The sequence below is a fragment of the Pseudorca crassidens genome, chromosome 10, assembly GCF_039906515.1.
Source record: "Pseudorca crassidens isolate mPseCra1 chromosome 10, mPseCra1.hap1, whole genome shotgun sequence".
In the NCBI taxonomy this organism is placed as follows: Eukaryota; Metazoa; Chordata; class Mammalia; order Artiodactyla; family Delphinidae; genus Pseudorca; species Pseudorca crassidens.
The window spans coordinates 81721497-81749398 of record NC_090305.1 but is presented as its reverse complement, the minus strand read 5'-3'; the positions used below and the strand labels follow the sequence as shown (position 1 = coordinate 81749398).

The following is a 27902-nucleotide window of genomic DNA, read 5'->3' as shown; positions in this document are numbered from 1 at the left end:
TCGTGGTGCCCCAAAGCAATTACAGTAGTAACTGATCACAGCAGCTACTCACCCGAATATGCCCATTCTCCCCTGAGAGCATACTATCACTTAATAAATCCTCGATTTGCTTTCTTGGGAAAAAAAAAAATCACTGATCACAGATTATTATAACTAATAAAATGACAGTGAAAAAGTTTGGAATATTGGGAGAATTACCAGAGAATGTGACACAGAGGCACAAAGTGAGAGAATCCTATTGGGAAAATGGTGCTGATGGACTTGCCTGTCGCAGGATTGCCACAAACCTTCAATTTGTAGAAAACACCATATCTTCAAAGCACAGTAAAGCAAAGCTCACTAAAATGATGTGTGCCTGTATAACATTTGAGCCTCATAGCAATATTTCAAAGTAAATATTATTGCCCCCATTTTACAGATAGGAACATTGACTCTATAAGAGATAAAAAAAAATTTGTCCAACTGTGTACACATGGGAAGTGTTCAGTCCATCCATTATTCAGACCCAGACAGTGTGACTCCAAACACTTAGCCACTCTAAGAAACTGCTACCCTGCTTTTTCATACCCATGTACGTGTGTATTTTGTCTAAAGGCAATATTGAAACTGTTATCCAAAAAGTAAGCAACTGTTGGGGAATTTTTAGTAGCATATACGCAAATGTGTAGACATTCTGCAAAGTGTTTTGGTAAAATTGAGGTGGGGCGGTCTTGTAATTGCACCTTAAAGGGAGAGTGTTGAAACTCCCAGTTCTTCCGTTTCTAAGACCTCTTCTTTCAGATAGGATAAAATAAATAACTGTCAGATAATGCTCCAAACTAAATGGAAAGTATTTTCTAACTAGACATTGAGGTTTAATATTCTAAATTTAAAAAATTTGTAACGAAAAGGATTGGAAAGGGAGCGAGCATGTGAGCGCAGACAGGCATAGCTGCAGAACAGCTCACCTGATTTTGAGTCACAGTACTTGCTTAGGACGTAATGTGATTACTTTCTTTAATTTCTGTAAACAGAGTTGACTCAACTTGAAAGAAGTTCTCTGGCTTCAAATCAAAAGGGGTGTTGCTTTTGTCCCTTCCTCTTAAAGAAACAGTACATTGACAGTTATTTTATTCATCCTTTTCTTAGCGTGTCCATCATGCATCCCACATCAGTGATCTCTGGTGAAAAAGCAAGTGCTTGGGTGGCATGAAAGGGAAGCTCTATGAGCTTTACTCTGGTTCCTTCTGAAACCTCACCTGTGAGTTCTGTTGCTGGATGTCCCTGTTCACATCCATTGATAAACCAGAAAGGCAGAGAGATGAGATCTGAACACAGCACGCATTCATTCAGCAAACATTTGTTGAGCACCTACTGTGTGTGACACCTTTTTCTGGGGATAGATGGTGCACAAAGCCCTGGGCATTCACATTCTAGAGGGAAAAGAGAGACAATGAACAAGTAGATTATGTATCAGCAACTGGTAAATTATTTGTAGAAAAGCAGGTTAAGGGTTTACCATTTTCAGCACTAGTGACATTTTGATCCAAATCATTCTTTACTGTGGAAACCACCCTATGCATTGTAGGAGGTTTAGCAGCATCCCTGGCGACCCACTTTATGTCAATAGCACACGCGCACACGAGCGCGTGCACACACACACACACCAGTTGTGACAACCGAAAATGTCTCCAGACGTTGCCGAATATCCCTTGGGGGTCAACATTAACCCCAGTTGAGAAGCGTTGGTCTAAAGAGTAAGAGGTGGAGGTACTGATATATTGGGATCAGGGAAGACCTACCTCTCTTTTAAGGTGACTTCTGAGCAAAGACTGGAAGAAGTGAGAATAGGCATCCTGTAAATATCTGGGGGAAGAATGTTTGCAGCAGAGAATGGCTAGTGCAAAGGCACTGAGGTGAGAGGAATAGCAAGGAGGCCATTGTGAGCAGGACTGAACGGGAAGAATGTAGCAAGTGATACGATCAGCCAGCTCTTCAGGAAGCCAGATCATGATCCTGTAGTGAGGACTTTGGCTTTGAATCACAGGGTGATGGGAAGTCATGAAGGGTTTTGAGAAGAGCAGTGAGTGATGGGACCTGGTTTATCTTCACATGGGGTTGTTTTTGCTGAACACCTGCAAAGGGCACAAAGGTGAAAGCCAGGGTCCAGAAGCAGCTGTGGCAATAATTCCAGTGAGCACTTAGTCTAGGCTGGACTGGTTGTGAGGGGATGGGGGAAAGTGACTGGATTCTGGGTATATTTTGAACCTAAATCTGACATGGTTTGCTGTTGAATCAGACATCGGCTGTGAGCAGAAAAGAAAAGAAGGGGTCTTTGAAATATTGTTCTTTGAAAATACCCCAAATGGGCTTTTATTGTTGATTTTTGATCCTAATCCTATGGGAGTTTAAGCACGATGCAGATGTTGGTTAGGCATTAGGTTTTAGACTGTTATTTCCTAAATTACTTCCTGAGTAAACCAATTAAACTTATAATGCGCATCTGCAGGAGAAAAGGGAAGGAGCCAAACTCGGTATGATTTTCCCTCTTAGACGCTGCTTAGCAACACTTTTCTCCTATTGCTTGGGTAATGAAATTCGGGCAGGTGGGAGCCATATGAACAAACGGGCCCTCAGAAGCAGCCTGTCACCCCGTGCTCATAGGTACAGTACTACCTGATTATTCTCCAGGTCCCCATTTGGGAACTAGTGTGCACTTTTCATAAAAACCACCATGTGTCTCCAATTCACGCAACATCTCTCCCTTCTCTGTAGCACCTGCCTTCTGAGACCTCAGGCATATGCTAGATATTGCCTCCCCAGATTGAGGTAGATTAACCAAGGTTCCAAGCTTCTTAAACTGTGGGAGAGGGAGAATGTGAAATAAAGGCTCGATCTTCTAGTTAGTCTCTGAGTTAAGATGGGCTTTTATAAAACCTTCCAAATGTGTCAGCCCACATCAGTGATTACACTCCGGGAGTTTTTACCTTTACCTTGTAAAGTCACATTTGCTTTCCCCTTAAAGCAGTGTTTCTCCTGGTTGGGTGTGAGGTTTTTAATAAGAATGCAGAATTCTGGGCTCTATTTCAGACCCAGAGGGATAAAAATGGGAATAATGTTCAATAAGGGCCCCAAATGATTCTGTAGTATGCTAACATTTGAGAACTATTGCTCTATCATTAGGAATTGCATTCACTTCCAAGTAACTGAAATGTAAATAAAGAACTAGTTTATTTCTTTTATTGCTTAAAGAAGTTCAGTGATAGGCAACCCAGGGCTAGTATGATGGCTCTATGGTATATTCAGAAACTCCCATTCTTAAGGTTACTTCATGGTATCAGATGGCTGCTGGACCTCCTGCTGTTGCATGTACATTGCAGCCAGGAAGCCGGAAGGAAGGGGAACTTGGGCAAAAAGACCTTTGTCAACTACTTGGCCTCCTTTAAAAGAGCTCTCCCAGAAGTCACATCTTTACATGTCATTGGCCAGAATTTATTCCGATGGCCACACGTAGCTACTCCAGAGGTACAGAAATACTGTTCTCAGCTAGGCATATTGATGCTCTAAGTAAAATGATGGTATTCTAATTAAGGAAGAAAAGAAAATGGCTACGATTGGTCAGCCATCTCTGCCAGAACTCCCTTACACCATCATACCATGGTGGTGTGGAAAGACTTGAATTTGGAGTACATCGTTTTACTTACTGTCAGTCCATTTTGAACCATATGTTGGTTATGTTATGGAGAACACCAAAGGAAAGCATGTTCATCATTTCTGTGGTCAATCATGCAGACATATTAGGAATTTACTATATCTTTTTGTCTTCTTTCCATCCATTTGTTAGTCTTTTTTTTTTTTCCCCCTTGATAAAGAAGCCCAAGAATCCATGCAAAACAGAGGGAGACGATGAGGAAGCCAAGCTCAGAAGTGGCCCTGCCGTGTTTTAGCTGTGTGACTCTCAATCTGATGAGTGTAATGTACCACCTCCAGGCTGTGGGGAGGGTTCACACGCCACTGTATGTAAAAACACTTCAGGCATAAGAGCAACTCCATAAAAAAAAATGTTCCTTGATCCCTTCCTTCATTTGGACTGTGAAGGACAGTTGGTTCTAAATTCAGCCCCCAAATTCTGACTTCTTTGTTGGGTTCCCGCTCTAACAAAATAGGAATGCTTTTGATATGGAAAATGTACCAGCCCCAAATTTGAGCACTTTGCCATTAGGATTTCTCCTTGTTGTAGGAACTGGCGGAGTCCCCTTGCTTAAGGATATGTGTAGGTGTAGAAGGAGACGTGTACAAAATTGAGTGAAACTGAACAAGTTCTTTTGCCTCCTCTGGGTCTCCTGGGGTGCCTGGCAATCCCATGGGTTGGCTGTTGAAGGAAAACGCTTGGGTGACTCTAAAACTCTTAAAATGGGCTCCCTTGAACCAACAGCAGGGGCATCCCCTGAGAAATGGTTAGAAATGCAAATAATCGCCCTTGCCCCCCAAGGCCCCCTGAATTAGAAATGTGTATTTTAGCAAGCCTTCCAGGTGGTTCTGGTGGAAGCTAACATTTGAGAACCACCGCTCTAAGTAAAGCACGTTTCTCTCCAACGAGGAGCCATTGACTCCCTGGCTTCGATCTCTGCTCAGGCAGAAGTGCTGGCAAATGTGCAGTTCCTTCTGACAAACCCAGTCTTTCCAGCTGGGCGAGGTCTTGCTTTGCAGACTTTATTTGCACACTGACTAAAGCTCTCACAATCCATCTGACACAGACTGACGTTATTGCCAAACCTCGCTGTTGGGAGTCACACTTTAAATAAAGGCCTTCAGCTATTTCATTTTCCTAAGCCAGTTTATTGTGTTCAGGATGCTTTTGTTGGGAGGAAATGTACCTCGTGTGGCTACACCCAGCGCACAATCACAGGGCACCTCTACCTGGGAATCTGTAAATGGAGCGAAGTTCCTAGCACGTTCCACAGACCTGCCGGATAATAGCTGGGTAATGATCATCACTGACAAAGTTCTATTGGATTTGACTATTTACTTGTAAAAATTAACAAGTGAGGGCTTCCCTGGTGGCGCAGTGGTTGAGAGTCTGCCTCCCGATGCAGGGGAGACGGGTTCGTGCCCCGGTCCGGGAAGATCCCACATGCCGCGGAGCGGCTGGGCCCGTGAGCCATGGCCGCTGAGCCTGCGCGTCCGGAGCCTGTGCTCCGCAACGGGAGAGGCCACAACAGTGAGAGGCCTGCGTACCACAAAAAATAATAATAATAATAAAAATAACAAGTGAAATGTGTTTGGGCTAAAATGAGCAATCTGCAGGGTTTTCACAGGTGGTGCCAATTTTCGCTTTTGTAGCACCAGAAAGTATACTAAATATTTTCCCCTTACTATTGGTATGATTGGTGTTTGTTCTGAGCTATACAGTAGTTTTATTATGGAAGATGCCAAAGCATTTCCGTGCATGTGGCATTTCCATGTTCAGCCAGAGACAGATTGGGAAAGAGAGCCGTTTCTCCCTCATTCCCATCTGTCTGCTAATCCCCTTTGCTCAATGAAGAGCTTGCAAAGTCCAGCTTCTAAACACTAGGAGGAGACACAGCAGCCACCATGAAGGGGGGTTATTTTTACTCCTGGACTTGAACAGGCTTTGAAGAGAATTGGACGTGGTAAAGGACCAACTCACTCTCCTGCCTCACAGCAAGTCAGATCACCTACCAGGTGATATGGGGGTGATTTGGTAGGTTGTTAATTAATAATTAGCTGATTTGGTTTGATAAACGGAGTATTTTAGCAGGTAAGTTTTTAAGTCATCTGCCAAATTATTGGTTGCCTTGTGAGAAATTACGTTAGCACATTTTATATTGAAGGAATTATGGGAATACTGGTAGAAAAGATGCGTTTTCAGTGGTGGTGATGAGTAGGCTGCAGTTATAGAAGGCAACACAAGATGTGGGACTTCCCTGGTGGCTCAGTGGTTAAGAATCCACCTGCCAATGCAGGGGACACGGGTTCGAGCCCTGGTTCGGGAAGATCCCACATGCCACGGAGCAGCTAAGCCCGTGCGCCACAGCTACTGAGCCTGCGCTCTAGAGCCCGCGAACCACAACTACTGAGCCCATGTGCCACAACTACTGAAGCCTGCATGCCTAGAGCCCATGCTTCACAACAAGAGAAGCCACCACAATGAGAAGCCCACTCAAGGAAGAGTAGCCCCCGCTTGCCGCAGCTAGAGAAAGCCCGCACACAGCAATGAAGACCAAACGCAGCCAAAAAGAAATAAATAAAATTTATTAAAAGAAAAAGTAATTATATGTAATACCGGGTTCTTGAAATACCAGGTTCTGGAACAGTTGCCCTATAAGGTAGGAACCATTACTATCTTCATGTTATAGATGAAGAAAAATGACTTCACCAAGTTAAATAACCTGTTCCAATCATAAATATAGCCAGAGAGTAGCAGAGCTGGATCAGGTTCCATATGTATCTGATACCACAGTCATGGCTTTTAAAAAAAAAAAGCAGATCTACTGAAGCCCGCATGCCTAGAGCCCATGCACCACAGCTAGAGAAGCCACCACAATGAGAAGCCCGCACACCGCAACAAAGAGTAGCCCCTGCTCGCCGCAACTAGGCAAAGCCTGCGCGCAGCAGCGAAGACCCCATGCAGCCAAAAATAATAAATAAAAAATTTTTTTAAAAAAGGCAACACAAGATGTCCAGCCAGGAAAGGTGTTCCACAAGAGTAGTCACTGCCTCTGTTGAGTTAAGGATTCAGTCTTTAAGATGGACATCAGCATACCGAGGTACTTATTTACCACCTAAATATCTCTAGAGCTCTCCATCACTGCCTCCCCCTTAGTCCAATCATGTGTTGGGACTCCTTTATCCTCCAGTCTTAAAATGGCATGGAACCTCTCCATTCCGATCTCCAGGTGTGGCCCTTGCCCAAGATGGGGTAAACAGGAGCCTTCTGTAAGGAAGTGGGATTGAGCAAAGCTAGTCAGTCTAGGGTGGACTCTTGAACGGGGCTTGTGTAAACTCAAGTCCTGTGGGGAACAGATCTGCGGAGAGGAAAGAATAGAGCAAAGGTAGGAGGACACCAGGCTTCGGGAGATGGGAAATCCCTTACTAATCACCTTCCATTGGAAGTTTCCATTTCCTCAAGAGGCCCTACCATACTGCTGGGCTTTTTGAGAAAACACTACATCTTTATAATAATTTAGCTTTTTTTCCCCTGAAGCCAAGCTAGCTTAAATCGCATTTTATCCCTTGCAGCCTTCCTTCTTAGACCAGTTATAAGTGGGGGGCTCCCCAGGTTTGGTCTCACTCTACAAGCCGACAGTGTTGCCCTACCTCTTAAAATGGAAGGAATGCCAGGAAGATGTGGATGGTTCCATTTGGAGTATACCAGGCTGGACAGTATACTTATTGCTGTGTATCCATATTATTTATTGTTATTGAGGGCCAAATGCTCTGTCTCCACTCTCGTTTCATTACCACAATCATATGATGAGGATTCGGAGAGGTTTTGTCAACTTGCTCAGGAACACGGGGATGGGAAAGGACAGAGCCATGACTGGGGGTTCAGATTTACCTGGCCATGCTGCGGAGAAGGTACAGGGAAAACTCCAGCCTGGGTCAGCCTTGGACGGTAGCAGAGAGACTTTCCTTGTTCAGGGTACCAGTTCAGAAGATGACTGCTCTGGGCAGTGAAGAGAGGGGTATGTGAGTGATGAGGGGTGATTGAGAGGAAGGTCCGTGGAGCTGAAATCAGACTCTTTGTGATCAAACATCCACAGTGATGCATTTTATTTTTTTAATTTATTTTATTGAAGTACGGTTGATTTACGATGTGTTAATTTCTACTGTACAGCACAGTGATTCAGTTTTACATATATATCCATTCTTTTTCACATTCTTTTCCATCATGGTTTATCACAGGATATAGTTCCCTGTGCTGTACAGTAGGACCTTGTTGTTTATCCACATAGTGATTCATTTTATATTAGCATTTGTCCCTAATGTTCTGTAACCATAATGGGAGCTGTGAGAATGACAAAGTGATGTTTCCCCAAGGCTTTTCCACCAGTCATTATTTGACCTGGGAGGCAAAGCCCATTCCCCAAGTTACAGGGACGGGGCCTGCTGCGTTATATACCTGGCCCTTACCTGGTGAGGCATATGGGACACGAATCTCCCGAGGACATAATGGTGTGCCAGTCTCTGATGGGCTCATCGCCAGCTTCTAATCCCAAACTAACTCATGATCTGGGCTTGTATTTCTTCTCAGAGAGAGTGCCAGTAACTTGTGGGCTGCCTTCAAAACCCGGAACCATTGCTTCCCATCCTGAGACTTGGCTTCCTGCCAGGTGCCTCTAGGGAGGGGTCGCAGGGCCCTGGGTCCCAAAAGCTGGCTGGTCTACAGCAAGAAGTCTGTTTATGTTTACCTTTGGGATTTGATCGAGGGGATGATACACACACGATGGTGAATGGTTATGATCATTTGTTACAAAAACAAGGATAGCTTTCACATTTTTTATTAAGGCTTTGCTATCACAAAACCTTCTTCCTCTCTCTTCTAACAATTATGATTTCGTTTCTGGAGATCAAAGTAGACAGAGCTTTCGCAGCTCTTCACTCCAGCATTCCCAAAGCGTGTGGTCATATCCAAGGCTCCCCACACTGAAGGGAATGTGACCAAGTTTGTGGAGCCTAACCAGTATGTTGAATGTAGAGCCCCAAGTCTTCTGTCTTCTCCATTTTGTTGAATGAATGCCTTGTTTCACAAGAGTTGGTCATGATGCTGAGAGACAGTTGAAAAGTATTTTCCATGATGTCATCTGACCTTGTGGGATTTTTTTTTTTTTGGCCTCTCCTATATAAAGCATACCTTCTGTTTTGGCCAGTTTTTTCCCCTAGTTTTACATGCAGTTGGATGCTAGAATGTCTGTTTTCTTTTCTCAGGCAAAATTAGATGTTTGGTGCTTTCCCAAATAAGTCTTTAGGGTTGAATGAGCCTCAGAAATTGGAAGAATATGTCCTAACAGCTGTAAACAGGAGCATTCTAGGATGTACAAAAAAAGTCACGTTAATGACAATTTTTAATTACACGCTCTGTATCCCGAATTCAGTGACTTTATTTTTTTATTTATTTATTTTTTTGGTGACAGATCTGAGCTGCTGCCTGTTCTTACAAAAAGCCTAAAACCTAGAGGGCTTTTAATGTAGGTGGAGGCTGAGGGACCCAAGAGTTCTCCGCGTGCCAGAGACTGGTGTTGACTCCAGCGCCAGGGCAGGCGCTGACACATCGCTCTGGCTAGGAAGGCACGTTACATGCTGGAGACTCACAGAGAAAATGGTAAAGCCAGCTCTCGGGGGAGCCTGCCGAGAAAGCCCTACCCTCCGGGTTCACCAGCATGTTTGCCAAAATCTCTTTTTTCTAGGAAAGTTTGCTAGCTTTATTTTTCCCTTACAGAGAGAGGAAAAGCCCCAAGACATGGGTTATTTGTGGGACTCTTTCTTCAAGGATGAATTTCTCTGCTTGCAGTGAGAAACTCATATGCCGTTGAGTTTCACGAAGGACGGGGACAGCGGGAAGCAGATGTGTCCTGTTGTGGGAATCATCTCCCCAGGAGTGGGAGTGGGCAGGTGGTTTGAGTAATGGGCGAGTTATCTGTGTGCTTTCCATCCTTCAGGTTCACCAGTACTATAGCTGTCTCCCAGAAGAGAAAGTTCCCTATGTCAACAGTCCTGGAGAGAAACTTCGAATCAAGCAGCTATTACACCAGCTGCCGCCACATGACAATGAGGTAAGGGGCTAGAGGGGCCTTCGTAAGACTTTTCTTAGAACTTTCTCAGGACTTTCTGTGAACTGTTACCTTTTTCATAATCAGAATGCTCATTATCAGTGAGATCCCCAACGAAAAAGTCTGGCGGTTTAGGTTTTAGCTTCCTTAATTAGAACTAAAAGAAACTGTCGGACACCTTCTGGGGAGGGTTACCGAAAAGCAGAATCTCATTATGGACTGGATTCGCCTCTGTGCCTGGCACTACTAGCTATTTGAGGTAACTGGGGAGCACTAAAATTTAAAAGTTCAAGTCCAGGTTTTGTTAGTTGAAGGACGTGCGATGCTGGTTGCCTGAGCCTGTTAGATGATTGAGATTCCCTGGGCAGTTCAAGTCCGGCACAAACTTCGAGAGTCTCTTGAATTTTCAGCATCATTTCTTAGTAAATGAGTATGTAAGTTTTCCATCTTACACTGTAGTAGAAGTTACATGTCCCGATTTGCAGCTGTGAACATTTGTGTTTTTGTCGTTTCCAGTCCAACTTGGCAAGGTCACCCCTTATACTCTTGAAAGTATGACTCGCAGGCCGTCCTTTTTTCTGAACCCAGATACAGGGCACTATAAGCCGGCATTCATCGTCTTTGAACTCAAATTGATCCTAAAGGGAAATTTGTAAATACGCTTTTAAAAGATCATCACGCTTGGGAGGTTTAGATTTGCAAACTAGAAATTAATTCTCAAGTATCTGGTTTTTAAAAATAGTGATCCTACAGAATCGCATTGTCTGCTTAACTCTGATTGTGATTTAAAGAAAAACACAACTTTAAGTTGAAAGGAGAAATTTAAAACCCCTTCAGAGAGCTGGACCCCAGCTTTTTACCAAGTGCCCCCACCCACAAGCTCAGTCCCTGAGGAAATGAGTGAGTACTTTTTTAGTCTTTATCTTCCCACATTTGAATAAAAGGAATAAATCAAGAGCCTCAAAAGTGAATTTGAATAAGTGGAGCCAAAGCTTAAAAACTGAAGTAACTCCCTAGAAAGACAGTCCCAGTTCCCTTTCCTATTGTTTATTTCAGACTTCAGAAAACACATTTAAATAATGCTTTCTCCTTTAAAGAGGAGAGCAAGCATTGTAACCAGATGACCAGTTAACTAATTTGGAATTGAAAGTGTGGGTTTTTACAAGCAGGAGGGGTGTGCCTTTCTTTCAGAGCATGTCCCTAAATTGTCAGTGGTGTAACCATATATTCTGGGCCGTTCAGGTCCTTGCAGTTTTTCCTCCACATGAAGACTTTTTTTTTTTTTTTAACATTTTTTTACTCAATAGAGGGAAGTGATCTGCTCTTTTCTGCTTTTGAATAATTAATTCTGTTTATGGTTAACTGTGGTTTCATGAAAAGAGACCCTTCAAATTTCGTCTTCCTGTTGGTGAGAATTGCTTACATGTGACCCAGTAGACAGATTTGCCCATTTGACATGGCCTTTTTAAGGACAGAGGGTGAATCTAAAGTAAATATTTGATCATTCTCTTTTTCACCCAGATTAGACAATTTTGATGTATACAGCTGCAGTGGTTTTCAAACTAGTCCTGGTTCAAAGGTTTCCCTTTAACCATCTGTAGGACAGATCATCGGGGCAAGTCGGTTAAACTTGCTGATGCTCAGATTATTCTAAAGTAAGATGGGGTGGGATTAGAACCATGTTTCCTGAAGTGTAGCAGATCCTTGATGACTTTGGTTGGTACATGGTCATGGCACTAAATAATACTGAACCACATAATGAGAGACTCACTACCTTTTCAGTTGCATTTCATTGCTTGTGACTGAGTTGTCAAGGGGGAAATTTTAGTTTGGGGGGAGCAGGTATCTCACACCTCTCCAACTCCTGCTACTTTCCATTTCTAAGTAACAGCGTTAAGAACCTCCTTTTCAGAATCTCCGACAAGCAAAAGTAGCCAGCTAGAATCCAGCAATGTGGTTTTGTTTTCAGTCTCGTATTTAGTTTTATGGTCGCTCTGTTTTTTCACAAGTGATATTGCTTTCCTATTTTTAGTCATAATATACTTTCTTTTCAAGTAAATGTATTCAAGTAAAAAACAGTGAGTCCGTTTTTAAAACAGTGTTAAGTAAACAATAGTTCAAGATTATAGCAAAATTCCCAAGGTGTGCATAAATAAAAGAGAGAATGGGAAATAGCAGATTTGAATACCTTTAATGTCCCTCCCTTAATTCTGTGAGTTTCTGTGTCGGACAAGAAGGAAAATATCTTATGCAAGTTGATGCATTAACCAAAGCCCAGCGGGCAGTCCTCTCCCTCCTACACACAGATAAACACGCGCAGGGACTCCCGTGAAGTAACACAGATAGCGCTGGGCCCACTCCTCAGTTTCACGCCTTTGGTTCCCATCTCATTTTGGGAAACAGAAGCTGTGAGCACATTGACCGCTATTCTGGCTCGTTGGCCCGGAGCCATTCTTTGGCGTCAAGGATCGTTTCCATGGGCACATGGAGGTGAAAGTATCACGATCAATTGGAAGATGCGGATCACTTTGAAAGGAGGGGGAAGTCCCCGATCTTGACTTAGCAGCAAAGCTATCCCAGATGGTGTGGCTCTTAGTGTGGGGAGCAGAGTGTGCCCGTGAGGCCGAGGCAGAGTTACAGACCATTCATTGGCCTGCCCAAGAGTGGGGCTCTGGAGTTTGGAGCCTTTAGGAAGCCCTTTGGATGGTCAGCAATCTCAGGTAGAGACTCACTGAAATAGCCCCCAGCCTGGTGGTGTTCAAGTGCCCACAAAGACTGTGAAACCAAATGGGAGTGTGTTTAGTGAGCACAGTCTGAGGCCTGGGCTTCAGGAACCCTCAGGAGCAAGGGTGACCCCTGAGTGCCATCCTCTGTGTCTGTCCAGGTTCGCTATTGCAACTCCCTGGATGAGGAAGAGAAGAGGGAGCTGAAGCTCTTCAGCAACCAGCGGAAACGTGAAAACCTGGGTCGTGGCAATGTCAGGCCCTTCCCGGTCACCATGACAGGAGCGATCTGTGAACAGGTGAGCGTGGATTGCGAGGCGTGCCGAGGGGATTGCTCTGGCGTCCTTTCACTCGTTCATTCAACAGTTATTTTACTGAGAACCTACTTTGTAGGCCTGGGGGATACAGCCGTGGACAGAAGATTTGAAAGCTTGATCTTGCCCTTGTAAGGAGTTCCGTTCTAAGGGAGAAGTCAGACAGTAACAAATAAGATAGAAAAAATTCAGTGGGGAAGGAGGTTAGTGTTGGGAATGTGCAGTGGTTGCAATTTTCAGTAAAGGGACGGGGAAGGCCCCGCAAAGACATGCAGGAACTGAGGGGGAGGGAGTCATGCAGATGGCGGAATGGGGGGCGTGGCTAAGGGAACAACAAGTTCAAAGGCCCTGTGGCAGGAGCCATTTCTGTTCTGTTTGAGGAACAGCAGGTTGGCAAGTGTGGCAGGGCAGAGGGGATAAAGAAGAGAATGAGTAGATGAAGTCATGTTTCACAGAGGGTTGGGTAAGCCACTGGAAGGAGATAGGGAGCTATTGGAAGGAGTTGAGCAGAGGAATGGCATGATGGAGTTACATCTCAAAATGAGTCCTTTAGAAAGTGGAATTTGCCTGGACCATGGGTCAGCCTCTTTCCCAGGGTCATCCCAGGAGCAGTGCCGTTTAAGCAGGTGGTAAACGGTCACCCCCTTGGATCTGAGGGTTCTTCAGCACAGTGCATGAAGCCCCCTGCATTCTCTCTAGGACCTCACTGAGTCGAAAGTCTGGATTTGTTTTTTCTTCGAGTCTCCTGTAGAGTGCTCCGGGCATGGTGGAGGAGGGTTTTCAAGAAAGCAGGGTGAGAATCCAGCCTGCCTGGGTTCACCCTGCCCCACCTCTTGACCTCCAAAAGCCTTCTGGTGCTGATGGTCATATTTTGGGCACATCTCTTAGCCCTGCTGCTAAGACAGTAGCCCTATCTAACTCCTTAAGTGCTTTGGGGACCCATTCACATACTGAAAATATGTGAACTGGATTGAGGAAGAGAAGGCAAGATACTACCTGAGCGGAGGGGATACCATTTGGGGGCCCTTTTTGGGGATTTCAGAGGGATAGTGTGCGAAGGCTCAGGTGGATGGAATGGAGATGCAACTTAACAGGGAAGCCAGAGGATCACAGATTTGGCAGTGGGATGGGCCCTTCATCCTTGACACCTGCCCCTGAGATGTAGGTGGTCAGAGGTTAAGATGTGAGATTCTGTGTGCTCAGCTCAGGGCCTCTGCCACTCTTGGGTCATTCTTCACCAGTCCAGGCGGACTTCCCTAAGACGATGGGAAGGTTGAGTGTTTCATGGGCAGGTGTCAAGAGTGGCATGGAAGAGTGACGAGAGCCTGGAGGCAGAAAGACATAAGATTGACTCAGGTTTCTGCCAGATGGCAGTGACCATGTTACTTTTCCTGATGGTTTTGCTGCAAAATGGGGCTAACAAATGCCTAGGTCATAGAATCACGGTGAGGATTCAGTGGGATTCCGTGTTGTTAAAGTAATTAAACAAGGAGGCCGTTGGACTGGGGTGGCTCTAATGCCTCGGTAGCCTGTATCAGCAGACCAAAACCTAAACCAGTCAGGGTAGTGGAATCCGAGAAAGTGAAACTGAACAACCAATTGCAAACAGCCAACCAGGCTTTCCCAAATAAGGGGACTGCTTAATCCCTAGTCCCTGAAATACTTTCTGCACTTTGCTTCCACGTCTTCTCTATAAAAATCTCTCCCCGGGTTCGTGACCTTGGAGCGCTCCCAACAACCTTTAGTTTGATGCTTGTAGCCCAATTCGAATCAGTGTTGGAGCAAATAAACTGGAAAACCTGAGTGTGCCTCAGTTTCCCTTTTAGAAGTATGCATACCTCAGCTACCAACGTTAGCACAAAAGGCAGGGGTAGCACTTTGCATAACGTAATGTCTGTCTTATGTCTGGTCACTCGCATGAATGAGGCCCCCGAGACTATTCCATGAGACCTTGACTTTCTTTTCTATGAAGCGTCACAACCCTTCTGCTGGCCAAGGTGTGCGAAAGGTTTGGAGGTCGCTTTTCTCCTCCTTGGACATTGCCCCCAGCCACTCATGTGGAGCCGTAGTGCTGGACCCTCAGGCTGGGAACCTCAGGCCAACACCGTGGTCAGCAGAGAGCCTCCCCCCGGACCTGTCACCTCACACTTTACTCCTCCCTCAAAGACTGCACCGTATTCATTTTATCCCAAGTGCAACTGGAAGCATGGGTCATCAGGGGCTCTGCCTTGTTGCTTTCTGGGTAGGGGGAAGGGACTTTGGAAATGAGTGAGAAGCTCAGGAAGGGGAGAAAGAAGCCCTTTTCATAGTCTGGCTTTAGGAGTGGTACCTTTTCAATCGGGACTGTGTAAAAAGATGGTAGGTAAAAAAAGCATCCCTGAAAGGCTTCTAGAGAAGATGTTAAAAGTGGGCATATCTTTATGAACCCACTCCCTACCATCCAAAGTGCAGACCTCCAGGTCCTCCCAGAGGTCCTCTAAACCCCCTCCCCACTCACGCATCACCCAAACCCCACACAGCCTACTCTTTCTAGCAGTAGTCCTGGCTGGGCCTCTGGAGGGAGTTGGCAGTATCTAAAAGATCATGAGACCTCCTGCTGGCAGACTTTTCCTTTCTCTCCCACCTTTGGGATTGCTTATTTTCTCAGTGACAGGGTCTTCCTCGTGTTGGCCCTAGGAGGGGCAGTGGGGGAAGGGCAAGAAAACCCTGCCTGCCTGTGTGTAGAGCAGGTAGCACAGAAACTGATTTGCAAGTAAGCGCTCAGTCACCAGCTAGTGATGCCGGTGGTGGTCGTGTATCCCTCCCGCGTGGCGCTGAGAGACGGGGCACCGGTGTTCCTCTTCCGACGTTTCTGTTCGCCTTGCAGTGCGGAGGCCAGATCAACGGCGGGGACATTGCTGTGTTTGCGTCGCGCGCCGGACACGGTGTCTGCTGGCACCCACCCTGCTTTATCTGCACTGTCTGCAACGAGCTCCTGGTGGATTTGATCTACTTTTACCAAGATGGGAAGATATACTGTGGCAGGCACCACGCGGAGTGCCTGAAGCCGCGCTGCGCAGCCTGCGACGAGGTCAGAGTCCGCCCGGCTCCCTGGGTTACACCGTAGCCAGCACGTTGTCCTCTGGTTCCTGCATGGAAGAAAACCATAGGCCACTCCTCTCCCCTCTTACATTAACCCTTTCAGAAATGAAGCCCCACCATCCCTCGTTGCTAGAATGGCCAGGACTGTGACCTGCTTTACTGAATGTGACAGTCTCATGGGCCGCTAGGTGGAAGACAGTTTCTAGGGCTGAGGACATTTCCAGGGGCACTAGGTCAGTTCAGAACTCTAAAAATAAAAGGCTTTGTGCAACTAGAGATTTCAGCCCAAATCCCAGGAAGTAATCATCGTCAGTAATCGTGTGTCGTTTATCTTAAAATCTTGGGTTTCCTGAGATTCGATGGGACAGTTTGGTTTGAGAAGACGAGAAAATGGGTAGCATGATTTGATTCTCCCACAATTTACAAAAGGTCTGATGAGCATTCAGGGGGCACATGGCTACTCCGTCTGGAAACCTCTGCCCCACACTCTTAAGAGGTACTTGAATTTGCTTTTCCGAGTAAGAGAGCAGTCCGGACACAAGGTTCATACCTGGTGTTTTCTCCCAGCAGAAGCACACCTAGGTGTGATCTGGGAGCTGAAAGATAGAAAACCTGGTTTAACTTAAAAGTTGGGGGCAGAAAGGAGAATGTTCTAAACCTGACTGATTTTATGGGACATATTAGGAGAAAGATCTTGGACAGGGGTTTCTTCGTGCATAAAGTAGGTTTTTGGTTCTTTCTGACCCCATAACCAGCAATGTGGGACCCTGAAAATAACACTCCTCTTTTTCATCCAGAGTCCACTATTACTGTGGGCATCTCTTCCTTAAAAGCCGCCAATCAGAGACTCACTCCCCTAGAAGGAAGTCAATTGGCCTTATCTAACTTGGATTCTAATGCTACCAGTGATATTCAAAAGAGACCCTCTGGGCAGGTAGTTGGTCCAGTTCTAGTGATTGTGGGCAGCCCCTTTTCCTGCCTGCCTCAGTTTCCACATCTGGAAATTGATGCTCATGATACTTAATATTATCTAATGGCAAATAGAATAGGATGATTAAAGTGGTTTGAAATTTTTGCTTATTGAGATCTTATTCATACAGCATAAGATTTACCCTTTTAATGTGTACAATTCAGTGGTTTTTAGTGTATTCACAGAGTTGGACAACCATCACTACTGCCTAATTCCAGATCATTTTCATCACCGAAAAAGCAACACCAGGTCCATTAGCAGTCACTCCCCTTTTCCCCTCCCTCTAGCCCCTGGCAACCAGTAATCTCTGTCCCCATGAATTTACATATTCCAGACACTTCATATAAGTGGATTAATGCAGCATATGACCTTTTGTGTCTGGCTTTGTTCACTTAGCACAGTGTTTTTGCGGTTTTCCCGAGTTCCAGCATGTATCAGTACTTTCCTTTTCATGGCTGAAGAATAACCAGTTGTGTGTATATATCACATTTTGTCTAGCCATTTATTAATTGATAGACATTTACATTGTTTTCACTTTTTGACTATTATGTACAATGCTGCTATGAATATTGATATACGAGTTTTTGTGTGGACATATATTTTCTGTTCTCTTGAGTATATACCGAGGAGTGGAATTGATGGGTCATATGGTAGTTCTATGTTTAACGTTTTGAGGGAATCTAAACTGTTGTCAAGAGGAGCTGCACCATTTTACATTCCCACTACCAATGAAGATTCCAATTTCTCACATTCTCCTCAATTCTTTTTTTTTTTTAAACATCTTTATTGGGGTATAATTGCTTTACAATGGTGTGTTAGTTTCTGCTTTATAACAAAGTGAATCAGTTATACATATACATATGTTCCCATATCTCTTCCCTCTTGCGTCACCCTCCCTCCCACCCTCCCTATCCTACCCCTCCAGGCGGTCACAAAGCACCAAGCTGATCTCCCTGTGCTATGCGGCTGCTTCCCACTAGCTATCTACCTTACGTTTGGTAGTGTATATATGTCCATGCCTCTCTCTCGCTTTGTCACAGCTCACCCTTCCCCCTCCCCATATCCTCAAGTCCATTCTCTAGTAGGTCTGTGTCTTTATTCCTGTCTTACCCCTAGGTTCTTCATGACATTTTTTTTTTCTTAAATTCCATATATATGTGTTAGCAAACGGTATTTGTCTTTCTCTTTTTGACTTACTTCACTCTGTATGACAGACTCTAGGTCTATCCACCTCATTACAAATAGCTCAATTTCGTTTCTTTTTATGGCTGAGTAATATTCCATTGTATATATGTGCCACATCTTCTTTATCCATTCATCCGATGATGGGCACTTAGGTTGTTTCCATCTCCAGGCTATTGTAAATAGAGCTGCAATGAACATTGTGGTACATGACTCTTTTTGAATTATGGTTTTCTCAGGGTATATGCCCAGTAGTGGGATTGCTGGGTCATATGGTAGTTCTATTTGTAGTTTTTTAAGGAACCTCCATACTGTTCTCCATAGTGGCTGTACCAATTCACATTCCCACCAGCAGTGCAAGAGTGTTCCCTTTTCTCCACACCCTCTCCAGCATTTATTGTTTCTAGATTTTTTGATGATGGCCATTCTGACTGGTATGAGATGATATCTCATTGTAGTTTTGATTTGCATTTCTCTAATGATTAATGATGTTGAGCATTCTTTCATGTGTTTGTTGGCAGTCTGTATATCTTCTTTGGAGAAATGTCTATTTAGGTCTTATGCCCATTTTTGGATTGGGTTGTTTTTTTGTTATTGAGTTGCATGAGCTGCTTATAAATTTTGGAAATTAATCCTTTGTCAGTTGCTTCATTTGCAAATATTTTCTCCCATTCTGAGGGTTGTCTTTTGGTCTTGTTTATGGTTTCCTTTGCTGTGCAAAAGCTTTGAAGTTTCATTAGGTCCCATTTGTTTATTTTTGTTTTTATTTCCATTTCTCTGGGAGGTGGGTCAGAAAGGATCTTGCTGTGATTTATGTCATAGAGTGTTCTGCCTATGTATTCCTCTAAGAGTTTGATAGTTTCTGGCCTTACATTTAGGTCTTTAATCCATTTTGAGCTTATTTTTGTGTATGGTGTTAGGGAGTGATCTAAACTCATACTTTTACATGTACCTGTTCAGTTATCCCAGCACCACTTATTGAAGAGGCTGTTCTTTCTCCACTATACATTCCTGCCTCCTTTATCAAAGATCAGGTGACCATATGTGCGTGGGTTTATCTCTGGGCTTTCTATCCTGTTCCATTGATCTATCTTTCTGTTTTTGTACCAGTACCATACTGTCTTGATTACTGTAGCTTTGTAGTATAGTCTGAAGTCAGGGAGCCTGATCCCTCCAGCTCCGTTTTTCGTTCTCAAGATTGCTTTGGCTATTCGGGGTCTTTTGTGTTTCCATACAACTTTCTCCTCAATTCTTGTTTGTCTTTTTCATTATGGTCACCTTAGTTGGTATGAAGTGACATCCTGTGGTGGTTTTGATTGGCTTTTCCTTAATGGCATATAATGTTGAGCATTTGTTTAATGTATTTATTAGCTATATGCATATCTTCTTTTTGGGAGAAATGTCTAGTCAAATCTTTTGCCTATTTTTTCACTTAGGTGATTTTTCTTTTTCTTGTGGCTTTGTAAGGGTTGTTTATATATTCTGGATACTAGTCCCTTATCAGATATGTGAATTGCAAGTATTTTCTCCCATTCTGTAGTTATATTTTCACTTTCTTGATGATGTCCTTTGAAGCATGGAAGTTTTTTATTTCAGTGAAATCCAACTTCTATTTTTTCTTTTGTTGTCTATGCTTTTAGTAGTCATAGCTAAGAAACCATTGTCTGATTGTCTGATCCAAGTTCATGAAAATTTACACCTGTGTTTTCTTCTAAACATTTAATAGTTTTTTTCGTCTTACATTTAGGTCTCTGATCCCTTTTGAGTTAATTTTTATATGTGGTGTGAGGTAGGGGTTCAAATTCATACTTTTGTATATGGCTATTCAGTGGTCCCAGATAGATTTGTTGAAGAGAGTATTCTTTCTTCCATTGAATGTCCTTGTCACCCTTGTCAGTAATCAATTGGCCATAAACACTTGAGCTTATTTCTGCCTTGATTACTGTAGTCTGCAGTAAGCTCTTAAATCTGTGCTTTGAAATTGTAAAAAACTCTGTCTTAGGGGTCAAAACACAAATGCTTCTGAGGGCTAGACAGTTATCGTAAATGAAGGTGACTCATTTTAAGGTAACAGTGAGTGGTGAAAAAAAATGACAAGCTACAGAACTCATCACTCATCTGAAAGCAGCAACCCCTCTTATTGTTGCCATGCAAGAACGTGTAGCACACGTTGCCAAACACGTGTTTTCTAAAGAGAAACCAGGATTCCAGGTGTTCATGTGACATTTCTCATTTTAAAAAAATATTGTACATAAGCCAGATTAAATCGATATGGCCAAAGCGCCCATGAGCTGTCAGTTTTTAGTCCTGCTTTATATTCTTTAGGGTAGTATGTTCTTTGTCTTTATACGACGTGGTTAAATTAATCACCGACCAGGCCAGAAACTGTTTAATTGTGCTTTAGGCAAATCCACACGCGGGAACTGATATAGATAGAGAATAAATATACACATATAGATTTTCTGTTTAATAATTGGTGGACAGGACCTATTTCCCTACCCTTCCAGTTTGGGGCCCTCATAGCTTTCCACCTTTAAAGTACATTCTCCTGGCTGGCTCTTATCCACTGACCATTTGGCTTCTCCATCTCCAGATCATCTTTGCAGACGAATGCACAGAAGCTGAGGGGCGACACTGGCACATGAAACACTTCTGCTGCTTTGAATGCGAGACAGTGCTGGGCGGCCAGCGCTACATCATGAAGGAGGGAAGACCCTACTGCTGCCACTGCTTCGAGTCCTTGTACGCAGAATATTGCGACACCTGTGCCCAACACATAGGTGAGGCAACTCTTGGTGCTCAGCTTGGTCCTACTCTGACTGGATCTGCTTTGTGTCTGGTATAGTTAGAATCCCTTTGGTTGTAAGTGATAGAAACCCAACTGATACTACCTTAAGTGACAAAGGAAATTTCGTGGCTCACAGGACCAGAAAAGCCAAGAAGGACATTGGTTTCAGTTAAGGATGGTTCAAGGATTCAAAGTCTGGTTCTTTTTTTCTCCTCTGTGTCTCAGCTCAGTTTGCTTTCTCTTGACAACATTTGGAAGCAAGCTGCCTTCGCAAGGTGGCCAAGATGACCCCCCCAGCTACACTTAGTCTTAGCACTGGTATTCTCTAAAAGGATGGGATCGTGTTTTTTCCAATATCCAAGTCAGGTCCTCCAGATAGGAATGCTGTAACCCCTCATTTGGTCATCTGTTCCACCCTGGAAAGAAAAGAATAGGGAGTTCCCATTGGTCTGCCTGAATCATAAACCCACCCCCAAGGTATACAGTCCCACTACCAAAGGGAGGAGGAGAGGTCTCAGAGGAAGATATGAGGGGAAAATGTAAACAGACGTCTTCCACAGCCTCCTCGGAAAACCTTGGGGGTCAGCAGAGGGAGGAAACAAAGCAGTCCTCGTGGTAGGAAGAGATAGTCAAGGAAACCAAATGGTTTCTGGCACGCATGTCTTTAAAAAAAAGTCAGCAAAAGCTGACCCAGCCAAAAACGAAGTGAGAGAACCTCAAATAGCTCAGAAGCTATAAACTCCCCAAAGAAGTGGCAGATATGAGATGGTGAAAATCATTTTCCCTTTTCAAGCAACTGATTTGTTCAGCCCTTCCATGCTGTTCCCGATCGTGCTGCATCTGTAGCTTCTTATTCAGCTTTCCTGTTCTGGCACCTTGAGAATGGGCTGCCCTTTAAAAAGAAAAAAAAAAAGTTGGCAGCAGATGAATGTCTTTGAGACCAGCAGCCTGATCTTCCTGTGGCTTGTGCAATTCCAAGAAGTCTGCTCGGAGGCTGCCAACTTCTTACCTGTAGTCGGGAGATACGGAGATAATCAGTGTGAGAGCCTGTTGTGCCCCGCTTGGAGACATCTGCTGTGTGCTTAGTGGTCCTTTGTCGTTGAGTCCATCCCGTGGACTCAGGCCCTCTTCTGTGGAGCCCTTCTGCGCTGGAGTCCCTGCCAGGCCCAGGGTGGATCCTTGCTGTGCCAACCTTGGTCCAGCAGCATTCCCTTCTGGGAGCTGGGGTGTTGCGAAAATCCCCTTTCCCCAACCCCTAAAAACCTCCCCCTCTCACAGCCTGATGCATTTCTCACAGGGTCAAAGAGGTTAAACAGACATACCTCCCTTTATTCTAAGAGCTAGGAAATGAGCTTGATTTGGACAGGTGGTGGGGCAGGTGAGGAAGGGCGAGGGGTGGGACTCGATCAGGGGAAGTGGTGTGATGGTGCTGACCCAGCACTGCTCACTGTGGCTTCTGGGTCTGCAGGGAGGTGCCTGCTCAGCTGAGAGCGGCTGAGTATAGACAACTTACCTATGGCAGCCATACCCCCTGCTTGTTAGTATTTCTATTTCTTCTGTCCCTTTCCATCGAGGCTTAAAAGCCTCTCCAGAAACTGCCACTTAGAATTTTTGCTCAGTAGCTTGGACAAGAGAAAATATGTCACCGCAGCATGTACACCTCAGAAGTTCCCTGTTTTCTTCTGTTTCTGTCTTCTTTTTAGCTTTGATTGGCATTCCCTTCTCCTTCCCTCTGAAAGCCATAAAAAGGCATCAGTGCTTTATCAGAAAAGGGGACCACTGTGGCCTGCGGTATTATCACTGCTGTGGTTAAAATGCTGTCCCTGATTTTTCTTTTCCTAAATCCACTTTTCTGTACAACATACTTTTCTTGCGACAGAGAAAGGGTATGCTCTGTATATCACACATACCACAGTGTCTGGGTGCTTTGCTCTGACCGTATTATCCAAATATTCCCTATTTATACAGCCACTCAGTGCGGACCCTACAGCAGGAAGCCGTTGCCAGGGCAACGGTACTTTTGCCTGCTCACAGCAGAGTAAATAGTCCTATAAACATACCGAGGCTGTAGCAGCAGTAGACACATACACCCTCAGAGAAGTACTTAAAGGGCTTAGGGAGGGAATAAAAAAGGAACGCTTAGATGTGGAACGGCCGAGCCCTTTTCCAGATGTTTAGAGTTCAGGAGCAGTTCAGAGCACCATCTGACATCGTTGATGTTTATCAGGGGCCACGTTTCACTGCCTGCTGGGCCGCTTTGGAACATGCCTCCCCCTCCGCTCTCCCTACCGCGGCCCGGCCTTTTGTGAGGCCCCCATCCCCAGAACTAGGCCCCTGCTGCCGCATCTGAGTATGTTTCCTCGCAGAAGCACAGGGAGGCAGCTGGTGGAGGGACAGCCCGTAGGAACTGGACTTGCCCCACACCTCTGAAAGGAGTGGATAAGGCTGCAGCTGCTTGGGGTGCTGTGCTGAGCTGGAGGTCACAGTGAGGATCCAGGGCAGCTGGGATGTCAGTGGAAGCTCTCTGGAGGAGAGGGAACAGGGGAGAGGGGAGGGAGGGCCGAGCCAGCCTCAGAGTTCTTTCTTGGACAGCATCCAGGTAGCGGCCCTCAGAGCAGAGAGGGAGGCAGGCATTGAGACCTAATAAAATCTCAAGAAGAGGGCTGGGAAGAGTTAGCAGAGCACTCACTGCATCTTAACTCAGTTCTCTAGCAACCCTCTGAAGTAAGTACTATTATTATCCCTGTTTTATTGTGGAGAAGACTCAGGCACAGAGACATGAAGCCACTTGCCTAGGGTCACACAGCCCACCAGCGGCCCAGCCAAGATTGGAACCAAGCTGACGGGCTTCAGCATGTTTACAACCAGCTGGCATGGCGTGGAGCTGCGATTTGAGCTTGCGTTTGTCCGAGTCCTGATGCCTCACCAGGGAGTTCGGCCTGCCTGTGCTGCCTGCTCCTGCTTCCCCCGGCAGCCTGACGGAGGAGAAAATGTTTCTGGAGCCCCAGCTTTGCGCCTGCTGTCTCTAGCCCCTCTCCTGCCGGTTCTCACTGCTCCTGGGAATGCGGTGCTGAAAGGGAGTTGATTCAGTGTCCCTCTGATCTTGGAGTGACCCTTGTGGTGGCTCCTGTCCTGCTAAAAGTCCCCGCTTGGTCCCTAAGGCCTGATTCCTGAATAGACAGAGACCCCTTAGTTCAGGGAGGAGCTCCTAGGAGAAGAATTTACCTTACGCTTCTCTCTCCCTGGGCTCCAGGGACATAAAGGGAAGTGAGGGGTACATGGGGAGGGCCCGGAGAGGCTGCTGCGCCATCTGCCTTTTGTTCTTGCCCTTCTCCTTTCCCCTGTTTCTTGTTCACAGCCTCTCTAGACAGTTATCTAGAGGTTACTCTTGGAAAGTTCAGACTCAGGACTCGAGCCACCAAAGGTGAAAGTTCCCATTGGTACTGCCTTTCGGGAGAGGCATTGATCGCTAGGCGTCAGGATTCTTGCAGAGGTCCCTTCCCATCCCACAGTCACTGCTGGGTCTGCATTTTCAGGCTCTCCCTACAAGAGGTTGGGAGGTAGGTCCCACAGCTCCCGGCTCCCATTCTGCCCGTTTAGCAGCTGCTGTCAAAAGAGAGTCTCCCTGTGTCGCTCTCTTAGCAACAGTCCCAGGTGACTCTCCCTTTGGCCTGGTGCAGGTCAGGTGCCCACCCTTGAACTAGTAACTGGGCTGGGAGATATGGTGTTTTTACTGGCCAGTGCTGGTCCAGGTATGGCTTTAGCCCCGCCCAAAGCTCATGGCCCAAGGGTGGCAGGGAGATGGTGTCCCACAGGGAAGTTAAGTCCTGTAACCAGAAGAGGGCAGAAGAGACTCTGAGACACAACAGGGGCTATGGGAGGTTCCCAGAAGCAGGTGTAACAATTTTATGTAAATGAGACACAGCCCGGACCCGGGACAGAAGTTATGCAAAGGATATGCATGCTTATGGTGAGGTGATGTCTTTGACAGACTACATCCAAGTTTTTCCTTACTGTGAGCTGAAGTCCACTTTTCTCCTTTCCACTAAACTGCTAAAGTAATTACCCTTTGGAATGCCAGGCACTGGTGATGGAATTCAATTCATTCATCCATTCCACACATGAAGAGCCCCTACGATGTACCAGGCCATGTTCCTGGAGATACCCCAGAAACTTCATCGTACAACTTCACTTTTAGTAATTAACACATGCACATATGTAGTGGCTCAGTGTCGAGCAGTATCCATGCTGTGAAGAAAATACAGCAGGTAAGGGTGGAGAGTGGTGGAGAGTAGCTTTTAGGATGGACAGGAAGACTTCTCCATGGAGCTGCCGTTTGAGCAGACCCCTGAGTAGACTGAAAGATGATTATCGAGGTCATGGTTAGGAACAAGACTTCCTGAGTATAGATCTCATCTATGATTCCTAGCTCCTTTACATTAAGCAAGTTATTTAACCTCCTCTGCCTCTGTTTTCTCCTCTGAAAAATGGACGTAATATTAGAAACCTACCTCGTACAGTTGAGAAGTTAAGTGAGTTTACATACACGCAAAGCATTTAAAGCAGTGCTTCTCACACCCTAGCATCATTATTGCTGTTTATCTGGAGGAACGCGCCCCAGGCGGAAGGATTCATGGACAGGCCATTTGGATTTAGTTTCTCTGCACTCAGAGCAAATGAGTTAAGAAGGGCCTGACTGGGTAGAACGAGGGGGCTGTCCTAATAGGACATGACTACTATTTACACGGGGGCCTGACCATTGATTTATTGACATTTTATTCTGCTGCATCTGGAAGCCTCCGCCAAACCAGGGTCCCGTGTGTTTTATGTCGTCACGTAATAACGCTGAGCAGCTCGTCAGCCTCTTCCTGTCTCTTCTTTTCCCAGGGATCGACCAAGGTCAAATGACCTATGACGGCCAACACTGGCATGCCACTGAGACCTGTTTCTGCTGTGCTCACTGCAAGAAGTCCCTCCTGGGCCGGCCGTTCCTCCCCAAGCAAGGCCAGATCTTCTGCTCACGGGCCTGCAGTGCCGGGGAGGACCCCAACGGCTCTGACTCTTCTGATTCGGCCTTCCAGAACGCCCGGGCCAAGGAGTCCCGGCGCAGCGCCAAAATCGGCAAGAACAAGGGCAAGACAGAAGAGCCCATGCTGAGCCAGCACAGCCAGCTGCAGGTGAGTTCCAACCGGCTGTCGGCTGACGTGGACCCCCTGTCGCTGCAGATGGACCTGCTCAGCCTGTCCAGCCAGACACCCAGCCTCAACCGGGACCCCATCTGGAGGAGCCGGGACGAGCCGTACCATTACGGGAACAAGATGGAGCAGAACCAGTCGCAGAGCCCCTTGCAACTCCTCAGCCAGTGCAACATCAGAACTTCCTACAGTCCGGGAGGGCAAGGGGCCGGGGCCCAGCCCGACATGTGGCCCAAGCACTTCAGCAACCCCAAAAGGAGCTCATCGCTGGCCATGAAGGGGCACGGCGGCAGCTTCATCAAGGAATGCCGAGAAGACTATTACCCGGGAAGGCTGAGGTCCCAGGAGAGCTACAGTGATATGTCCAGCCAGAGCTTCAGCGAAAACCGAGGCAGCATCCAAGTCCCCAAATATGAGGAGGAGATGGAAGAGGAAGGGGGCATGTCCACTCAGCAGTGTCGGACCCGTCATCCCATCAGTTCACTGAAATATACCGAGGACATGACGCCCACAGAGCAGACCCCGCGGGGCTCCATGGAATCGCTGGCCCTGTCTAACACAACAGGTGAGTTCTGTTTACCTGGAACACAGCGAGCGGACTCTCGGGGTGACCTGATGCCAGTCCTCAAGGTTTGCGCATTGTGCCCGCCATGTGCTCTCATCCGCCGGGTCGTTGGGGAAGGTGAACCCAAGTGTCGATGGCTTCTGTCTTTGACTGGATTCCCTTTAAGCAGAGCCTGAGGCAGGGATTAGGGTGCCTGTGATGTGTTGAGGACATGCTCCCAAGGAAGGGGAGTGAGAGAAACAGGCTAGGGCGGGGGGGGGGGGAGCCAAGTGAAGAATGGTGTCTGGGCTGGAGTCTAGCTTCAGCCTGAGCCCACAAGGGTCTCTGGAGGATGAGTTGTACCACGTGGTTGGTTCCTTCTTGGGACAAGGGGGCTGACGTTTTGCATCACCGTGTCAGTTATTGGCCCAGGGCTGCTGGAGAGTGACCTGGGGATAAGGATGTGGATGTGGGCACGGGGGCAAGACAGCTCCCGTCAGCCAAAGGCAACATTCAGGAGAAGGGGTGGCAGTGAGCTGGAGGGGGGTACTCATGAAACGGGGTGCCGCCTGGGATCAAAGCATCCATGACAGCTTCCGTGGCTGTCCTGAACCCCAGTATCTCATTAGGGAGCCGGATTTTTTTTTTGTTTTTTGTTTTTTAAAGAAGATATTGGGGGTAGGAGTTAATTAATTAATTTATTTTTGCTGTGTTGAGTCTTCGTTTCTGTGTGAGGGCTTTCTCTAGTTGCAGCGAGCGGGGGCCACTCTTTATCACGGTGCACGGGCCTCTCACTATTGCGGCCTCTTGTTGCGGAGCACAGGCTCCAGACGCGCAGGCTCAGTAGTTGTGGCTCACAGGCCTAGTTGCTCCGCGGCACGTGCGATCCTCCCAGACCAGGGCTCGAACCTGTGTCCCCTGCATTAGCAGGCAGATTCTCAACCACTGCGCCACCTGGGAAGCCCGGGAGCTGGTTTTAATGTGTAGATAAAGATGAAAGAAATGGGGATGGACAAGGAGAAGGCAGGCAGGCTGAGAAGGACAGAAATGTTGGGAGAGACAGACAAACAGACACCCCGTTGACTGTTCTGGCCAACCAAATTTTCCAGCTGTTTTCCGTACGTGTGAAGACGATGTCAGTGTCCTCTAAGATGCCACTACTCAAAGTGTAACCTGAGGATCGGGGCTGTCCGCAGTGCACCCCGAGATAAGTACTGAAATTGACAGTGTTTAGAAACTCTTAGAGCAGTCTGACACTGCTGGGACATCCAAGTGCACATCCAGCGGGCTCGTCTCATGGGTCCAGGTGCAGACCACTCAGGGCGCTGTAGA

At 46.1% G+C, this 27902-nt stretch overlaps 1 protein-coding gene across 5 annotated transcripts in view; it reads left to right on the top strand.

Annotated features, from left to right (window-relative positions):
• The window catches only part of PRICKLE2 (prickle planar cell polarity protein 2), a 342665-nt gene that overhangs the window by 267163 nt on the left and 47600 nt on the right, over positions 1 to 27902 (top strand). For all 5 annotated transcript variants that reach the window (XM_067755084.1, XM_067755089.1, XM_067755085.1 and 2 more), the window contains 5 exons: positions 9663 to 9776; positions 12658 to 12795; positions 15677 to 15880; positions 20637 to 20823; positions 25719 to 26591. In XM_067755084.1, coding sequence (XP_067611185.1) covers positions 9663 to 9776; positions 12658 to 12795; positions 15677 to 15880; positions 20637 to 20823; positions 25719 to 26591 — 1516 coding nt within the window. The remainder of the gene's footprint in view (positions 1 to 9662; positions 9777 to 12657; positions 12796 to 15676; positions 15881 to 20636; positions 20824 to 25718; positions 26592 to 27902) is intronic.